The sequence below is a fragment of the Mesoplodon bidens genome (assembly GCF_964165515.1).
Source record: "Mesoplodon bidens genome assembly, chromosome: X".
In the NCBI taxonomy this organism is placed as follows: domain Eukaryota; kingdom Metazoa; phylum Chordata; class Mammalia; order Artiodactyla; family Ziphiidae; genus Mesoplodon; species Mesoplodon bidens.
In genome coordinates this window covers 78639872-78660473 of record NC_138163.1, presented here as the reverse complement: position 1 = coordinate 78660473, position 20602 = coordinate 78639872, and the positions used below count along the sequence as shown (strand labels likewise).

Below are 20602 nucleotides of genomic sequence, written 5' to 3'. Positions count from 1 at the left end.
ATCTTGTCCCTTATCAGCTGTGTGGGTTGCCAAAAGGATCACAAGGAGCTAGGTAGGCCCGTGGCTAGTCCCCTACCTCCAAGACTCAACCACGAGGAGGAATGGGGCTCTGAGACCTAAGATCCACACAGGACAAGCCAAAGACCCCCCAAAGGGTCCCTTCTTCCCTAAGGAAGCAGCCTTCTGCCTCTAAGTTTCCCAGTCCCTAGCTGCTTAGCATGAAAAGCTAAGCAATTCAGTGACAGCCCAAAGCCCAGGCTATTATCATTAGATGCTGGCAGCACCAACTAGTGCAACTAGGTTTCCTGTTATTGCAGTGAGATGCAGGCAACCCTCAAACCCCAGGAAGACCCAAGGAGCAGTTTCTCAGGGCTCATTTTTAACTGTTTCACCCACAGTGAAATATAATAGTTTCTTATAATCTACTAGTGATCATGAGACCCAGGAGAAAGCTCCCCCACCATAGCTGGGGAAGATTCATAATGCCAAGTGGTGTGTGTTGGGGGCGGGGGGAGATGAGGAGGCAGCCTTGATGGGTTTGAGCCTTCTCTTTATTGGATAAAGTAAAGCAGCCTGTTACTAGAGCAAGATCTGCACACCCATAAGCAGCTGCTGCCACCAGCAATTATTTAGCTTATGAAAGCCCAGAGGGACATGGGTGGGAAAGGAATGTGTACAGGGTCTAATTGGGAAATAAACAGTAAGTGTAAAGCCTGATGCGTGAAATGCCTGCACTAAGGAGCCAAGAACAGTTAGTAGTTAAGCTAGTGCCTTTCTCTAAAGACAGAGATCTTATTTCCACCATGCCCTACTCCCACCCGGCCCAGCTCTTTTCCAAACTAAACTGCTCCAGTTTCCAGCCCCCTCAACCAACCCATTTATTCCACTTCTGTTCAGGTCAGCATATTTCAAAATGGAAACCGTTTCAATGTTTGTCTTAACTTTCAAAGTCACAAACACACGCTGTGAAAAAAAAATTCCAGAAATACATTAAGAATACATAGAAAGTAAAAATCACAAAATCCCAGAAAGTTTAACACTTGGGGTATATGCTTCCAATTACTTTTATGTATGTGTACAAACATGAATTTTTATTTAACAAAAATTAGATGAAACCATAGCCTTTCTTTCAATTAATATACTGGGTACATCTTTCCAAGCCATATACTCATCTACAAGACTATTTTCAGTTTGAATGCCTAAGTTGTATTATTACATGAATACACCATAATTTATTTATTCAAATTCCTACTTAGGGATAGGTTAAGTTTTTCTATTTTTTTTTTTACTGCTATGAATATTGTGAACATTCCCATACCTAAATCTTTTAAAATATCCTTAGAACATTTTAAAAAAATACTTAGAATTTATTTAGAATATTTAGGGGTATATCCCTAGAAATGAAATTGCTGGGTCAAAGGGCAGGCAATATTTATTCTGCCCACTAATATATATTGCCAAATTGCTCCTACAAAAGATTACACTAAAATTGGACATATCCCACCAACACTAGTATAACATTTTTTAATCTTTGCCCATGTGATAGGTGTTTAATGTAATATTGCATTTTTTATGAACACAGACATGTTTTACTAGGAGAATTACAAAGATGGGTAAGATATGGCCTCTGCCATATCTTAAATGAAGGGAGATAGACACAAACAGGTAACAGGTACCATTATCATATTCATGATAAAGATAAATAAGCTTTCAGTTCATGGTGCTTCCTTTGACTCTGTGGCTATTGCTAACAGAAAAGGTCCAAAAGAATATTAGACAGTAGTCCAAATTAAAAAGCCATTTACTAAAACTCCAAGGAGTTGTGTAAAAGCTGAATATCACATCAGCGGCACTTCGATATCACTTTGTTGTTTCTCCTTCATCAATTCTTAAAGGAAAGAACAAAGCAGAAGCAGCTCAGAAAACCAGCTGCCCCCCAACCCCCAAAGCCAGCGAAGTGAATGAGGTGCAGGGCAGTCTATTACTGGAAGGATTTACTGACACTGGATCTGGACTTCCATTTTTCCTTCGCCTATTATTTCCAGTAAACAACAGTGAGCTGCAGCCATTTTCTTTCAGAAACAAAATGTCTTATTCCCAGGCAGATCTGCTTGTACGTAGTTAGGCTGCAGTTTCCATACCATCTTGGAAAATACAGATAAGAATCAAGAGAGATTATTTTTCTGCCCCATAATGGGTCAGATACAGATGAAATCAAAATGGATGGCAACACAAGTACTTTAAAAACCCACCCAACAAAGATGGACGAATATGCAATAAAGCAGATACAGCAAAATGTTAATTGTACCATCTAGGGGGTGAGTATATGGGTTTTCACTGTACAATTCTTTCAATTTTTCTGTATGAAAATTTTCATAATAAAGTCCTGGGAAAAATCCAGCAAGCGGCTTGAAAATAACGCTGTAAGGCCTTTCCCTCCATTTTACTCCTAGAATGAGACTATCTGATATTCTCTCCCTTTTGCTTTTTTATATCTACATTTCTTGCATCAGACTTGGAGCTCTCCAACTTTTTAATGAAGTGAAATGAATGACAATATACTCACAGACAGGTTACCAAGACAACGTGCAGTGGGTGAGAGAGGGTTGAGGGAAGGGCCCTAAGCTCTTGGAAGCTCACTACCTGTATAAGTCTGAGTAAGTGAATGTTTCAGAAATCTCATTTCTCAGTTTAAAAATTAGCATTCAGGGCTTCCCTGGTGGCGCAGTGGTTGAGAGTCTGCCTGCCAATGCAGGGGACATGGGTTCGTGCCCCAGTCTGGGAGGATCCCACATGCCGCGGAGCGGCTGGGCCCGTGAGCCATGGCTACTGGGCCTGCGCGTCTGGAGCCTGTGCTCCGCAACGGGAGAGGCCACAACAGTGAGAAGCCCGTGTACCGCAAAATAAATAAATAAATAAATAAATAAATAAACAAAGGACCTCTGAGAATCACATAAATATAAATAAATTAAAAAAAAAAAAAAATTAGCATTCAGACCCTCTAAACATTTGCCTCAGCCTACTTTTCTGCTTTATCTCATATTAATTCCTATTTAATATCTCATATTAATTCCTATTTTCCATATATTCATTGCAAAGAGCTGTGTAGGAAGGAGGGGGGCAAGGGATAAGGCACCAAAGCATGAAATGTCCATATGCTTCAAGTTAGGATATAACAAAAGGAATTTTAATTTCTAGGGTTGAAGCTTGAAACTTGATGCTGAAGGACACCGTATAACTGACTGACTGCAGGACCCTGGGGGAGGCCTTATAATCAGTCTCCTAGTTTGAAGTGTGTCCTGGCTGGCCCATCTGTAAAACAGGAAAAAGACTCGTCATAAGTAATAATGAATGAAGTAAATAAATGAGTTTCTGAGAGGCTAAAAGTTATCTCCGGTGAATGGAGAGGGGAATGAAACCATGACTGGTTGAGTAATACTCCAAAAAGGGTAGGCAATCTTTTTCTAGGGCCAGCCTTTGTGGGTCACCATGTCTCTGATGTGGCTACTCTGCTGTTGTAGGTCAAAGAGGCCACAGACAACACATCAACAAATAAGCATGGCTGTTTTCCAACAGAACTTTATTTGCAAAACCAGGCAGCCCATGGGCTGTATTTGCCCACCCCTGATCTAGAATGTGGAGTCCACATGGGAATACCATTTGGAGAATGACCTGAGGAGGAGTGAAAGGGGGATGAGTCTACAAATAGAAACCATTTAGCAAACATTAGACAGTGAGGATGAAGCTCCTGATCTGGCAGCTTTCACCCAGGTTCCGCCAAGGAAGAGACTGTCAGCAGTAGCAATAGTAGCAACATCTGTAAATACCAAGGATTGAAATCCAAACACAGAAATAGCATTATCTCATGAGAAACTCTTGAGAAGATATATACATAACTAGAAAGAAACAGCAAGTTTCTGACCACATGCATTTTGAAGAAAACAGTTGACAGTCCAGAGCCTGTGGAGATCACGTTAGCAGGCACACAATAAATGTTTGTTGATGAGTCATTCATTTATTCATCCAATAAACATTTACTGAGGCCTACTAATGTGCCAGGCTGGGCTCTGGAGATGAAGACACTGTCCCTGCCCTCAAGGAGCTCACAATCTAACTGATAACATAGGAAGAGAGACAGGCATATACACAGACAATTACAATACAACCTGATAAGTGCTGTAACACTTATCAGGTTGTATTATAATGGCCGATGTAAAATTTCTTTCCAGGGGGTGCTGCTCCAGGCTGCTGCTGGCTGTAACATCAAGAGAGGGGAGGAACAAATTGTCGAAACCAAAGGTTAAATGCTTTCAGGCTATTTCTAATATCCAGGCTCTCCCTAACTCCTGATCATAAATGCATTTGGGAACTAGACACTGGCATGACGTAAAATGGAACTCCCATCCTTAAGATAGGCACAGACCTCCAGTAAAGGACCTTCCCAATCACTTCCTCTACAACACAAGCTCTGTTGTTGTTGCTTTGTTTCATTTTGTTTTGTTTCCTTTTGCTTATTATACATCTGTCAACCTCCCCACCACACGCATAAGCCTAGTTTAACATCTGCAACTAGCAAATGCTGAAACATGGGAGCTTACAACTAACTGAATTAACCCAGTATAACTGGATAACAAAAAGCAGCAAGTAACAGCTCACTTGACACCTCTAAATCCAACAATCCCCCCTTCACTGACAAAATAAAAATTAGAATGTTACTAAATATTAAAGAGATAGTATATAGCTCATGGAGTGGGAATAATAATTTAGAAAGGTTTAACTAATAAATATAATTAAACAGATTCTCTGAACCACAAATAACAGACTCAGTTTCAGGAAACCAAAATAAGATACCTTATCCCCCCCCCAAAACCTTTGAGAATATATAATCTAAATCACCTCCATATTATAAATAAGAAAAATGAAACAGAGAGGTAACACACTCTTCCCACCACCTTCTCAAAATTCGGTGAGAGGTAGTAAGAGACTCCTTGAGGAGAGATTACTAGTGTTAACTGGTCATTTGGTTCAGATCATTTTATACAAAGATAGGATGGAATTTTTGTGTGTCACATACTGTTTCTTAATAGGGCCTGGTTTTTAATGGGTCTTCTGTCTCTGCAACAGCAAACTGAGCTGATGACATCAATAAATTGTTTCTGCTTACACTGAGATCCCTGTCTTGGGACCCAATGTCTCTGAGGCCACTATTTTGTATGCTTAACATACTATTTTCCCCTCAAGTCATTACACTGCTCTTATCTACCCTGTTCCATTCTGCCAATTGTCAGCCCACACGCACAATGTCTTCTCAGGTGCTGTGGTTTGTTCCTATTACCATTTTACATCTCCAAAGAGTTCCGTGTTATCTACAAATGTGAACATTCCACTATGTCCATATCCTCCCCCAGATCACTCATAAATAGTCAAAAGAACACCAGTTCCCGAATGGATGGGGGGAGGGGGACTACTGTTTTGTGCCTTGTCTACTTGGTTGCCATGTCTTATTAAGGACAAAATGTTGCCATGTCTTCTCCCCACACTCATGAGGGAGCATCACTGCTGTGCAGCAAACAGTGCTTTTCTTTTAGATGAAAAGAAATGGTTATCTATTTAAAGAACAAATAAATGTTATCTCAAAATGGCTACCAAGAATTTGACATGTATTCCATGCAGCAGTTGTCTTTGGAATCACAAACATTTCTTCATACTCAATGGCAACAAACATATACCAGGAGTGCATGTGCAACAAATGAGGTTTGTCATTTGCAACAAATGACAAGGGGTAATAGATTCTCACACAGAACACATAATATAGAGCTCTTACAAATAGAAAACATTCAGACCCAAGTCGAATAGTTCACAAAAGGAAATAGGAGCTAACAATTAACACTGAAGAGTCCAGCCTCGCCAATAATCAGAGAAATGTACCATAAATCAAAGATACCATTCTTTTACATATAAAGTAAGTAAAAAAAAATTTTATGTACCTAAATGACTGGGTACAAAAATTGACAACGTTTGGAACGCTACTTGGCAGGTCTTTACAATGTTCAAACTTTTTGATCAATAATGCTAATTCTGAACTCTGTTCTATAAAGAAATAACTCAAAATAGATAAACAATATAAACTAAATGAAAAGACATTAATTACATAATTTAAAATACTGAAAATCTTAAGCTACTTCCATACAACAAAATATCATGAAACCATTCAATGACAATCACAGAAATGTTTAACATGGAAAAATGCACATTATAAACACAAAACACCATATAAAATAGTACAAATATGTGATCACTGTAGAAAAATGCAGAAAGAATGAAAAAAAGTGAACACATTTATTAACACTGGTTATCTCTGGGTGGTGAAATTATGGCTCTTTTTCCCTCATACTTGATGGTTATCTTCAGATGAAGCTACAATGGGTATTTACCAAATTTCTACATTGAGGGAACTATTCAAACTTAATGGAAGAAAAATCACAAAACAGAAGATAGAGTGATTGGACCACAATTTCAAATTTCTACTAACCAAAAATTTAGAAACAAAAATTAAAAGGCAAACAATAACCTGTAGTACATATTTCTAACATTACAGAAATCTGAGTAAGAGCCTTTATTTACAAAACACATTCAAATAGATAACAATAATAAACGCTAAACTAAAAACTCCAACAGATAAATCAGTATAAGACATGAACTAACATCACATGGAAAAAATAAAACTGCTAAGAAACATATAGAGGAAAACAGAATCCAAACTTACAACCAAAGAAATGCAAAATTAAATATTGTTTTTTATCCATTAAAATAATTTTTTTAATAAATACTACTCAATGCTTGTGTGGGTAAAAATTGGTACAACCTTTTCAGGAAGAAACTTGGCAATACCTATTAAGTGTTAAAAATGTTCATACCCTTTGACACAGTAATTCCGCTTCAATGAATCTATCCCAACCAAATAATAAAAGAAATCCATGTATTCTCTGTCTTTTATTATAAGAAAGAAAAGCAGTACCCTCTCCTTTACTACTGAACCTTGGTATTAACACACCAAAATATTAAAAATGGGTAAGGAAAAAATCGCTACTGCGGTAAATGACTGGTTGTCTCAAAGCGTCAGACCAGATCTCAAATCAGGCAAAACAAGAAGGGTGTGTCCAGCCTGCCGCAGTCGGCCATTTTAAACCCTCTGCAGAACAAAAAGCACAGAAGACAAGGGTAGGTAAGGATGGCCACCCCACTAGGCTCCAAACCAATTCTTTACTTTCTGTCTTCAACATATGCAACCCTGTACAATGCACTGAGTAAAAATCAGGAAACAGGTCTCCTTTCTTAAACAGCATAGATAAGTTACAAATAAAATTTGAAAACATAAAAGAAGGGTCCTTTAAATTTGCCCCATGATTTTGGTGGATAAATATAATGTTTAAGAGCACAGGATTCCAAAGCCACAGCACCTGGATAAAAATCCAGTCTCAGTCATTCAAACGGATATAAAGCCTTGGATTTACTTTACCTGTGTCCCTCAAATTTCTCATTTGTAAAAGATGAATAACGGTACTGCTATTTCATAACTGTCCAGAGTACTAAATTAGTTAAGGCACGTGTAAAAGCATGTAGATCCAGTACTTAGCACACAGTTTAAGCTCCAAAGACTTTTAAGCATAATTATTACTATAGATAGGGAAACAGGCCCAAAGAAGGAAAATGACCGTATGAGATCACAGCTAGGATTACTGAAAAGATCTGTCTCAATTTTGAATCCTGTGCCCCTGCTTCTACATATCTAACTGCTAAATTACTAGTTTTAGCGATTAACAGTAGATCCTTACTGACAGCCCTCTAAGAGCCATGACAGTGCTGCTGCCTAAAAAATATATATATATATAGTCCCCCTAGACGAAACCGTGCTCAAAGTTCTACAGAAAAAAATAATTTAGAAGAAAGGGTGTGAACCCAGGTCACCTTCATACCACTATTATCATTTGCCTAAATCCTAGGTTTAAAGCAAAGTGGAACAAGCACTTGGAAACAGCCAAATCCTCACCCCTACAACCTCAAGGGGAGAAAACCAAGGGCTTCTGACCATCAGTAGGTTCTCACAGTATTGCAACTGCTGGGTTCTGCTACTCTGATGGAATGAGAGAATGTGTCCAGAGCCAAGGACACCGGTCCACGATCTGCAAGTCCGACAGAGAGCCCTCCAGAGGCGTATTGCCCGAATGTGGCCTTGTCTCCAAGTGCTCCCGTTTTACACATTTCTTACACACAGCCTGCTGCCGTAACCTTTTGTAAAGTCATCGCCTCCGCATTTTTAAACCCACATTATCTATAGGCCAGAGAGGGGCTAAGATCCTGGGTTATTATCTGGTGGATCTGGCCACAGCCTAAGACAACTCCAACTCAGGCTAACCCCCCTCACCCAACTAGAAAGGTCGATCTGCTCCTCTGCAGGCCCTCCTAGCCCAAGATGGCCAAGCAAAAAGACAACTTACCTCCCCCCTCGCCATTTTGCAATCTTAATTACACGTACTCTACGCGCCTCCCCTCCCCGTCATTCCGTTTGAAATACGCATGCGCACCTCTCCCCGCCTCCCGTTAAAGCCATCACAAAGTCGTCTCGAATGCGCATGCGCACCTTCACTCTTCCCTTCCGCGCCTATCAACTACCAGCAATTTTGCTTTCCTAGATACGCATTCGACCCACCCCCCTGCCCCAAGCCTTGCGCGTGCGTACCTCCCGCTCTCCCCAATGGACGCCCCCCCACCCACAGACATCAGACCTCAAACACAGTGGACCCTCCGCGGATACGGAGGACTGACTATACTATGCCGTTCTATATAGGAGCCTTGAGCATCCGCGGATTTTGGTATCCGCGGGGGTCCTGCAACCAATCCTCCGCGGTTACCAAAGGACGACTGCATATCTGCACGCTACCGCGCCGCGCATCCCCACACTCTCAAATACACGTGCGCACCGCGTCTGTCCTCCCACCTCAGTTTTTTATATAAAAGAGCCTGATGATATCTGGATGTGTTTCTCGCTATAGTTGTGCCCCAGTGCTCAATCAAGGAGAGCCATTACCAGCCTTCCCTAATGGGGGTAGGTGATAAACTAGGAAGTGGAATACGGGAAAGACGTCATTGCTTGCAGAGCAGATGCCAGATCTAGATAGAATCCGCCCCGACCCTCAGGGAGGGGCTTAGAGTACCCTCGGATTCCGTAATAAGAGCCACCACCCTGAACAAAGGCAAAGAAAGCTCTCATAATCTCCTAGTCCTACAACCACGACCTTTAAATACACCTTCTACTGCATATGAGGAACTCCAAAAAAAATTTTAAAGCAAGGAACGTTATGGAAAATGCCGACGCCCAGGTGCCTCAACCCTGATTAATGGAAAGAAGTCTGTATTACTTTCACGATGGGAAGTAAATGCTCAACATCCTTTTGTAGGTCTGAGGCGCGTACTGTCCCCCATTTTTTCCTCTCGTGAACCGGGAGAACACACAAATTAAGGATCCCCCAGGGCCGAGTTCCCTCCGCCGCCCTCCATGTTCTTCCCCTATGTCGTTCCTTTACCTCCTGGATGTATCGAAGGTCATAGCATGAATTCTTAGCGCCGGCCGTCCCAAGACAGGGTGAAGGGAGAGGCGGCACAGAGTTCGCGGCGCCAGGGTGGCAAGAGCAGGCCAAGGTGGCAGTGGACAGCAGGCAGAGGACCAGCCGTACCTCCAGCCGCAGCGCAGATGCCCAGACAGCGCCGATGCCCAGATAGCGCCGCCTCTACAGGATCGCTGCAGTGTGCTTCAGGCGCATGCGCAGAGCCCGCCCTCTTCTCCCCACCCCTCCACCCAGCCGCAGCTTTTCTTGAGGCTGACCCTCCGGTGTTCCCCCTCGCCCAGGTCCCTGGCCCATCCTGCTTCTTCAACCTTTCTTCCTCTTGGTTACACCCGTTTTCACCACCATCCTTCCCTCAGCCCATCTTCCTTCGTCAATCCCTCTTCTGTTCTTAGCCCACCATTTCATTGCCAGTTGGCTGCCTTTATTCGCTCTGTTATCCGTGTATTCTTGGCCTTGCCTGGTCTGCAGCCCTATTGGGCCTCTTACTCCTCCCCTTGTGTGTCTGATGTTGCAAGTTGTAAAAGATACGGCAAAAGATGCTGTTTAAAAGATATTGTATCCACACAATCTTCTCCAAAGGAGCTCTCAAGCTGAGCCCAACTAGCTAATGTTGGGCAAACGACGCCTGATTAGTGATGAACCCACAGAGGAGACCCAGAGGCAGGGGACCAAAAGACCCTATGCACAGAGCAAAAAGGGAAAAGGTGTTCAATCAGTTTGGGGATAAGAAGGAGTATGCAACACCTTTTTCTTTCTCTTCACAACCCTGGTATTGTCTGAACATTAAAAATACTGTTCAGTGTCCTTTGGTGCTAGATGCAAGGCTTGTTCCTGTCTTCTGTGAGAAATTCACAAATTAATTTTAAGAGAAGTGGCATCATTTATTCAACAGCCTCTGAAATAGATTCCTTTTCGGATGTGAGGAGGAGAGAATACAAAATAACATTTTGTTTCTCATTATGATGTTTTACTTTGGTGGCTGGTTCTTCTTGCTTTCTAAGAAAGCCAGTTTGGAAATACCAAAAACTAAGAACCCACAATTCTATAAATTCTGAGACCCATAAAATGTGTACAACATCATCCTCTCTAATTGTTTGGAATGTCATATTAACATTATTTGGAGACATAACGGAAGATTCTTTTTTGCCTAATATGCACAAAAAGGTTATATACAACAATGTGCAATATGCAGAAAGAAAAAAAGAGAAAAATAAAAATGCTTGAAGTTATAGTAGTATAAAAAACCTCACTCCTAAATTAAAAGAATCATTTATTATTGCACAAAAGTTAAAAGGGAATTTTGGGAATTCCCTGACAGTCCAGTGGTTAGGACTCTGCACTTCCACTGCAGGGGGCATGGTTTCTGTCCCTGGTTGGGGAACTAAGATCTCACAAGCTGCCACAGCGTGGCCAAATAATAATAATAATAAAAGGGAATTTTGCCCACAATTCTACAGCACTATTACAAATGTTTTTATTTCTTTGTGTACTTTTTTTTGTTATAACGGTTCTCTTGAGATATAATTCACATGTCATACAATTCACCAGCTTAACGTGTACAGTGCAATGGATTTTAGTATATTCACAGCTGTATGGACATCACCACAATTTTAGAATTTCTCATCACATCCAAATGAAACCTCATGTCCATTATCATATCTTTGTGTTCTTTCAATTTTTGCTTAAATATGTAATGTTTTAACATTGACATTTTAATAGACATAGTGTTGTTTTAAATATTTTGACATGGTCCTAATTATCATCTTTATCATTTTAACAAATGGACATTCCATTTTTTAAAGTATTCTAAAATTGAGGTCAGCACATAATAATAATTGCAGATGCAGTTACTTGCTCTTTCCACTTCTCTTCCCTTTGACAAAACTTCCCTAATCTACTATGTCCAATCTGAAGAGAAATTCAAGAAAGAGGCACAGCTTGTAAATCTTGAATGCTATAAAATACTTTGGGTCGGGCTTCCCTGGTGGCGCAGTGGTTGAGAGTCCGCCTGCCGATGCAGGGGACACGGGTTCGTGCCCCGGTCCGGGAAGATCCCACATGCCCGGAGTAACTAGGCCTGTGAGCCATGGCCGCTAAGCCTGCGCGTCCGGAGCCTGTGCTCCGCAACGGGAGGGGCCCCCGCAGTGAGAGGCCCGCGTATCGCAAAAAAAAAAACAAAAAAAAAAACAGGCACAGACCTACTAGAGAATGGACTTGAGGATATGGGGAGGGGAAGGGTAAGCTGTGACAAAGTGAGAGAGTGACATGGGCATATATACACTACCAAACGTAAAATAGCTAGTGGGAAGCAGCCGCATAGCACAGGGAGATCAGCTCGGTGCTTTGTGACCGCCTGGAGGGGTGGGATAGGGAGGGTGGGAGGGAGACGCAAAAGGGAAGAGATATGGGAACATATGTATATGTATAACTGATTCACTTTGTTATAAAGCAGAAACTAGCACGCCACTGTAAAGCAATTATACTCCAATAAAGATGTGAAAAAAAAAGAGGAAAGGGCCTCCCTGGTGGCGCAGTGGTTGAGAGTCCGCCTGCCGATGCAGGGGATACGGGTTCGTGCCCCGGTCTGGGAGGATCCCATATGCCGCGGAGCGGCTGGGCCCGTGAGCCATGGCCGCTGGGCCTGCGCGTCCGGAGCCTGTGCTCCGCAACGGGAGAGGCCACAACAGTGAGAGGCCCGCATACCGCAAAAAGAAAAAAAAAAAAAAAAAAAAAAAAAAAAAAAAAGAGGAAAGAGGTGGTGATGTTTTAGGGAGCACATCTGAGTATTTAATCTGTTCTTAGAACAGATGAATGTAACACCAGTTCAGTGGATCTGACTTAGAATTCTGGCAATGGGGTTTATTGGCTGTGTGGCTTTTGGCAGGCTATGTAATGTCTCTGAACCTCAGTTTTCTTATTTGTAAAATGAAAATAACCACTTCTCAAAATTATTGTGAGAATTGAAGACATGAGTGTGTGTGAATATACTCACAACACACACACACACACATTATCATATGATATGATAACATGACAATATATATTAACAATGAATAGGAAAGCTCTTACCATAGTATCTGGCCAATAATTGGTGCTTACTTAAATAGTTGCTCTTAAAATTATTATTATAAAAGATAACATTATAAATAAATGAGTTATTAAACCTAAAAAAAGTCATAGCATAAGCATAAGCATTATTTATAGTTATCAATCAAACTAGGAGTAAAAATCATTTAGTGAATTGAAAGATTAATTTAATGGGTCACTACCAGCATTTTTTACACATATCCTCTATTGTGATGTAAAATGCATTTCTTCCTTCATGTCTCAATTAAACCTTTTTGAAAACCAATGCTTTAAACTATGGGCATGTATTACTTTAATATAGCTATAAATCTAAACAGGGGTTTAAATATGATAGTTAATATGGCTAATTTAATAAACATATATCAAATTTTAAAATGCAGAGAGAATTTTTGCCATTTGAAACCATTTATGCTGCATCATTTAATTGTTTAGGAATAAAACTCATCCCACTACTCTATATGTGGCAACTGCTCATCCTCTTTGGCTATAACTTTTATTAATTTTTGAAACCATTTTTCTTTGTGGTTGCATTTATGAAACCAGTTGCACATTCCAATCAAGTCATATTGAAAATAAAAGGCAATTGCTACATTCATTATTCTCACGTCTATGTTTAACCAAATACATTTGTACTGGCTTCCTGAAAAAAATTCACATGCAAAACATATAGCTAGCTAGTAACTTAAAGAAAAATATTTATTGTGGATTTTTTAAATTACACAACCTAAAGTCATTTCAAAAAGTGTAAAATACACAGAAGGAAAATAAGGAGAAAAAAGTCCTGTTCAATTTTATAGTCCCAAAATAGCTACAGTTGGATATTTTAGTGTCTAGTTTTCCATACACATTTCTATATCTATATAAGTGGACGTGTCCATAAATCCTTATGAGCTTTATATAATAAATAATTTAGAAAACAGGAAATCTGTCCAATATTTAAATTAAGATTTTGTAATTTATTTTCCAAAGAACATCATATTCTTTATACTGAGTGCTTCAATTATGTTGTTTTACAACTTAAACGGTGGTGATTATGTTGAAAACTAAGATTCCTGAAATAAAACAGGCTAAATTGTGAGTAAATCTCCCTGTGGCATTTTACAGATTTTTTTCTATCTTATGTATCTCATATCTTTATGGATGCTTGTATTTTATTTTTAACACCCCCCCAAATGGGTTACCCTAATTTGTTATAATTTCTTTCATTTACTGGATTAGATACATCTCACACATATCTTTCTTATGTCCAAAGTGCATATATAAAAACTGGTCATCGGGCTTCCCTGGTGGCGCAGTGGTTGAGAGTCCGCCTGCCGATGCAGGGAACACAGGTTCGTGCCCCGGTCCGGGGGGATCCCACATGCCGCGGAGCAGCTGGGCCCGTGAGCCATGGCCGCTGAGCCTGCGCGTCCGGAGCCTGTGCTCCGCAACGGGAGGGGTCACAGCAGTGAGAGGCCCGCGTACCGCAAAAAAAACAAAACAAAACAAAAAAAACTGGTCATCTACTAGACCACAAAGAAGGCCTAAGCCTTAATTATAAGAAATCCTACAAGGCACATTTTCTGAACAAGAACGGATTCAAACTCAAACCTAAAGACCCAAGAAGTGTTTATTTAACGCACGAAAACAAAAATAAACAAACAACGGAAAACGCCCCTGAGACGGGCTTTGGGCTTCAAGGACAGGAGGAAAGTCAGGCGGGAAGGAGCTGACTGCTAGAACGCCTGTGACACAAGAATGGGGTCGTGCGCAAACCCTGTGTGACGTCGCTGAGTCCTCTCGAGAAAAACAGCCACTTCTGTCTAAACCTCTGTAAGGGGAGTTTTGTCGGGGTTTCCGGGGCAGCAGTGGGACCGCTCACCTGAAGATCTCACTGCAGCCATGAACAGTAAGGAATGCTTCAAGTGTGGACACTCTGGCCCTAAAGGAGGAGGAGCTCGAGGGCACGGAGCTAGAGGTGGTGGCCAAGGTGCTCAGTGCAGTTCTACCACCCTACCTGTCATCTGTTACCGCTGCAGTCAGCCTGGTCATCATGCTAAGAACTGTAACCTTCTTGATGACATCTGCTACAACTGTGGGACAAGTGGCCACATCGCCAAAGACTGTGTTAAGCCTAAGTGAGAGAGACAGCAGTGCTGTTACACCTGTGGCAGACTGGGGCATCTGGCCCGTGATTGTGACCATCAGCAGGGGCAGAAGTGCTACTCTTGTGGCGAATATAGCCACATTCAGAAACACTGCACCCGAGTCAAGTGCTACCGTTGTGGCAAGACCAGCCACATGGCCATCAACTGCCATCAACTACAGCAAAAGGAGCGAGGTCAACTGCTACCACTGGGCAAACCTGGACATCTAGCCCGGGAATGCCCCATTGAGGCTACTGCTTAACTTTTCCCTTTGTTCCCCCCACCCCTACTCCTTTTGCTGCGTGATAATTGTGTTATTTTCTCTGAAACCTCTTCTCTGACCAAAGGCTGATAGACTGAGCCTACTCTCAGGCCAGTGAGCTTTAATTACAAAGGTAAAAGAGGAAAGGGCTGGGGAAAAAATCTCAGAAAAAGTTATTCACTTGTAGATGTCTTACAATTAATGTGTTTCTGCACCACTGATAACTCTGGTCATTGAACATCCTGAGCATTAGGCAGTTTCTAGATTCTTTGGAGGCATTTTGATTTAACATTTAATTAAGAGCTACTGTGTGCCAGCCACTGCCAGAAAAGCTGGAGAAATATCTGTAAACAAATCAGACCAAGTTTGCAAACACAAGCCTAGAATCTATTAAGAAGTAAAATAGTGTGTCAGATAAAGATAAATTGCTATAGGGAAAATTAAGAACACCAGGTAAAAGGATAGAGAATGTGTGTGCGGGGGACCTATGTTTCTGTCTTAGATACACAAGGCACCCTGAGGAGGCGACATCTCCTCAGAGGTTCATTGCACAAATAAAGATGATTCTAAAACTGTCTGTGATTTTGCCAAAGTAACTTTATTATATATCGATTGCTTTGATTTATTTGACCTCATTACCTCTTAAATAACATTGAAAGACATCTCTCTCTGGTCTTACAGAGAGTGTATAGTTTATGAAAATAAAACAGAAAAATATGTATAACGTGTATAAGTAGCTTTGAGAGAGAGTAATGAGAAAACATCCAAACAAAAAAACCTTAGCAGCAAATTGTGGACATAAAGATATTGGTGATAAAGTTTGGACTTAGATATTTTTAAAAATCTAAGAAAACATGTATAAACATTAAGGTTAAACATAGATAGGGGCTTTTGTAATTTCAAAAACACACATTTTCACAGGTATAAAAATTATATTTATGTTTAGGAATTTCCAAAAAATGTGTTTTCCCAGATATGAATACATTCAATTTCATATGCTGCGACCCATTTTAAAAAATCAGATCTGAAAAACAACTGAAGTTCTCTAAAATAGAAAAGGCAATTTAAATTCTAAATTCTAAATAAAACCTGGGATGGGGAGAGGTAACTGTTGTGTCAAGAAAAAATTGAAGTTGTAATGAAAAGTGATTTACAAAATAACAGTAATGACAATACTACATATCAAACCTAGGATGTGATAGAATTTATAGCAGAAAAGATAGTGTAGAGGGTATAGTTTTTGATCCATAAACTCAAACCCGGTAAAAGAAATGTAACTGGTTTTATAACTGAAGACGCATTCTTTTATGAACCTCCATAAGACTTGATGTGTGACCCTTCATCCCCATCTGAGAGACCCTTTCAATTCAGCTGAGTTTCAACTTCTGTGACCCTCTTGGGCTCCTAGAAATTGATTCTGTCACTCTGTGCTATCTCAACAAGATAAACTCAGTCACACTCCCAGCCCCTAAACGGGGCAATCTCAGTCCAGTCTGCCAAGACACAGCTGGAAACTGCTATATCACACTGAGCCAAACAAATTCTTGAGTCTCATCATAGTGCTGAACTCTGTTTAGGAAAGGAGGACCACAGGAATCTGCTTTTGAATCCCCCCAAACCATCTGGCATTTCATTTCCCATGCCCTCAGGAGTTTGGCCCAGAGTCGGAGGGGGAAAAGAGGCTATGTCCCTTTATTAAGGACACACACAGCATTGAAGTCCTCTTTACAGTCCCTTTCGGCATTTTTTCTAGTCTAAAGGAAAGGAAGTCTTATTTGACGCACCTGTACCCTGTGCCAGAGGTTACAAAATGGTAGCTCTCTTACTGGATAAGGTCCACAATATGTTTAGTTTGACCTGAACATTGTTTAACAACATTCATTAATTAGATGCCAACATTTAAAAATTGGAACATTTCCAATGGAAATTCCTTTTCTTCTTTCTGGAATAAAACGAAAGATCAGGAAACAATAGGCACCAATTTCTGTGTGGAAAATTTCAGCTGGAGGTGAGTAGTACTTTCTCCCTACAGACAAGTCACAAGTTCCCTCTTTAACTTAAAAGAAAATGAGAGGGGCTTCCCTGGTGGCGCAGTGGTTGAGAGTCCGCCTGCCGATGCAGGGGACACGGGTTCGTGCCCCGGTTCGGGAGGATCCCACATGCCGCGGAGCAGCTGGGCCAGTGAGCCATGGCCAATGAGCCTGCGCGTCCGGAGCCTGTGCTCCGCAACGGGAGAGGCCACAACAGTGAGAGGCCCGCATAACGCAACAAAAAAGAAAATGAGGCGGGAATTTAAACATTTTACTACAAAAAAATCAACTAGGGCTTCCCTGGTGGCACAGTGGTTGAGAATCCGCCTGCCAATGCAGGGGACACGGGTTCGAGCCCTGGTCCGGGAGGATCCCACATGCCGCGGAGCGGCTAAGCCCGCGCGCCACAACTGCTGAGCCTGCACTCTAGAGCCCGTGAGCCACAGCTGCTGAGCCTGCGTGCCACAGCTGCTGAGGCCCATGCGCCTAGAGCCCGTGCTCCGCAACAGGAGAAGCCACTGCAATGGGAAGCCCGCACGCCACAACGAAGAGTAGCCCCTGCTCACTGCAACTAGAAAAAGCCCACATGCAGCAATGAAGACCTAATGCAGCCAAAAATAAATAAATTAAATAAATATATTTTTTAAAAATCAACTAAACACAAAAGAAGACAGTAATGCAGGGAAATGAGGGAGAAAGCTATAAGGCATACAGAAAACAGATTGCAAAATAACAGAAGTCCTTCCTTATCAGTAATTACTTCAACTGTAAATGGATTAGACTCTCCAATGAAAAGACAGATATTGAAAGAATAGATAAAAACACATGATCCAGCTGTATACTGTCTATAAGAGACTCATTTTAGGTCCAAAAACACAAATACATTGAAAGTGAAACGATGGGGAAAAAAATTCCACGCAAATTGTAACCAAAAGAGAGCAGAGGTGGCTATACTAATATCAGCCCAAACAGACTTTAAATCAAAAAAGTTTACGAGAGTCTAAGAAGGGCATTATGTATTAATAAAAGGTTCAATAGTTATACCTGTTGGCCAGGATATGGAGAGATGAGAACCCCATACACTGCTATCGGAAGCAGAAAATTTGTATAACATTTCTGGAAGGCAATTTGGCATTATAGATTAAAAAATCTTTAGAAAGTCCCTATCCTTTGAAATGGAAATTAAACTTCTAGAAATTTAAGAGACTGATCACGGATATATACTCAAATATATATTAAAAATAGTGTTCACCTCAACATTATTTATTGCAGTGATACATAAGAAACATTTATCTTCAAAGGGTAGGGAATTTAAAATATGACACATGTATAAGATAAAATACCTTGCTGCCACTAAAAATCATATTATAGCAGAATGTTTATCAACACAGAGAAATGATCAGGCTACCAAATAATACATCCAGTGTAACATAGGTAGTTCTTCCTATTATAAAAGCTCTGAGTACATTGTACTTTCTAAAACAAGAGTAAACACCAAAAATAAATTTAAAAATTTAAACTCTCTAGATATTTTAAAATTTATAAATCATTTACTAAATAACTGTAGGTTCCAAAAGGTAATTACAATTACAATTGCCAGCAATTTAGAAGATGGAAACAAAATTTATGGACTCCAGTCAAAAATAGTATTCAGAAGCCAAATATTTTATTACATTATAATTCAGGAAGATTTTTTTTTAAACTTAGACAAAGCTGCAGAAATTAGAGAAATGAAAAAAAAGATTAAAACCAAAAAGTTCAAAAAACAAGTGAATTAGACAAAACAATTGATAAACAAAAAAAATCAGCGTCTTTGAACAAAATAAATATATTTAAAATAGAAAAGCCTGAGGCACGTGTACTTTTTTAAAGGGAAGGAATGCATAACTATACAAATTAAGAATGTGAAAAGGTATTTAGGGGAAAAAAGCCAGAGCCAGAGAGGTAGTTTATCATAATTGTAAAAGAGCGTAGACTTTGGAATTATACAGACCTGAATTAAGTCCTTGCTCTACTCTGTGACCTTAGGCAAGTCTCAATCCCTGTGAGACTATATTCTTATCTGTAAAATAAATAACACCTCAAAGGGTCATGTTAAGAGTTACTTGAGGGCTTCCCTGGTGGCGCAGTTGTTGAGAGTCTGCCTACCGATGCAGGGGACATGGGTTCGTGCCCCAGTCTGGGAGGATCCCACATGCCGCAGAGCGGCTGGGCCCGTGAGCCATGGCCGCTGAGCCTGCGCGTCCGGAGCCTGTGTCCCGCAACGGGAGAGGCCACAACAGTGAGAGGCCCGTGTAATGCAAAAAAAAAAAAAAAAAAAAGAGTTACTTGAGATTTTATATGTCAAATGCTTGGCACAATGTCTGGTACATGGTAAAAATTCAACACACAAAAGCTACTATTATATGTAGCAGACTGCTTTTAAAATTATAAGAGAGCAGTGATTATAATTTTACTCTTAATACACTTTAATATCAATGAATATACATTACTAAAAATGGCAAATTATGCAAATAGTGTGAGTATTACTACTAAGTTGATTATTGCCTCTATTAAAATGATATAGCTCAGATGGTTTTAGGGTTATTTCATAAGAAAAAATAATTACCAGCAAATTATTGACTATTCCAGAGCATAAGAGAGACAGTACACTAATTTTCTATAAAGCTAGTATATCTATAAAGCTAGCATAGAAAATTTTAGCAAATGCTAGTAGAAAAATTTTTTAAACTCTGCAGACTAACCTTATTTATGAATACTAGTACAAAAATCCTAAATAAAATTACTAGAGTACAAGTTAGAAATTTCTTAGTTATAAGTGGCATACAATTCTATAATACCAAAACCTGGCTTAAGCAGAAGGGGGATTCAGGGTTGCAAGTAATGAAGTAGGGGTAGGTGAGGCTTCAGGCATGACTAAAAACAGAAATTCAAACTGTCAGGATCAGTTTCTCTGTTTCTCCATCTCTCAGTTATACTTCTGCATTGAGTAAAAGCTGAATAGGTAATTCAAACCAAGCTGTTTACTATAAACAACTTTAAAAGCTGGTCAAAATATAAAGCACCATCACTGTAAAAGTATCACAGAGCTAACAAGATAGTGAGGAACTGCTGGAATGAAATTCTGGGAAAAGACAGGAATCCTGAAAAGTGGAGGTGGACCTATCAATTAGGTTTACCTCTGTTATGCTTACATTTGCCAAAGCAAAGAGGTACCTAAGATGCTGGACTGTGCCTTTTGAGGTTGGGGGACAAACAGGACGAATGTTGGAGTTCAGGGCACACTGAGAATGAGAACTCTGGTAAACTATAGCCCATTTGTTTTGCCAGGAAGGCAGAAACCACTTCACGTATTTACAGCAGGAGGAACATATTGCAGGGAACTGGCACACTGGTGACGGAAGATCTGAAATCCAAATGGGATACCATAGATTAATAAGAGCAAGATGCCACAATCTTTTCTGGGTTGGA

General features: G+C 40.4%; 2 protein-coding genes across 8 annotated transcripts in view; one reads left to right on the top strand and one right to left on the bottom strand.

Moving 5' to 3' along the window:
* LOC308609206 (uncharacterized protein) overlaps positions 1-9762 on the bottom strand; it is a 62777-nt gene extending 53015 nt beyond the window's left edge. For 6 of the 7 annotated variants that reach the window (XR_014014279.1, XR_014014280.1, XR_014014281.1 and 3 more), the window contains exon 1: positions 9585-9762. The gene's annotated coding sequence lies outside the window, so the exon portion shown is untranslated. Of the gene's footprint in view, positions 1-8498; positions 8558-9584 lie in introns of those variants that run through there. The other variant, XR_014014285.1, reaches the window with a different exon arrangement.
* Positions 9763-14594: 4832 nt separating this feature from the next.
* On the top strand, positions 14595-15101 carry ZCCHC13 (zinc finger CCHC-type containing 13; the record flags this gene model as incomplete). Its single annotated transcript, XM_081221833.1, is given in 4 exon segments — positions 14595-14831; positions 14835-15017; positions 15019-15046; positions 15049-15101. Coding segments are annotated over 4 exon segments (501 nt in total).
* Between the last annotated feature and the right edge of the window lie 5501 nt (positions 15102-20602).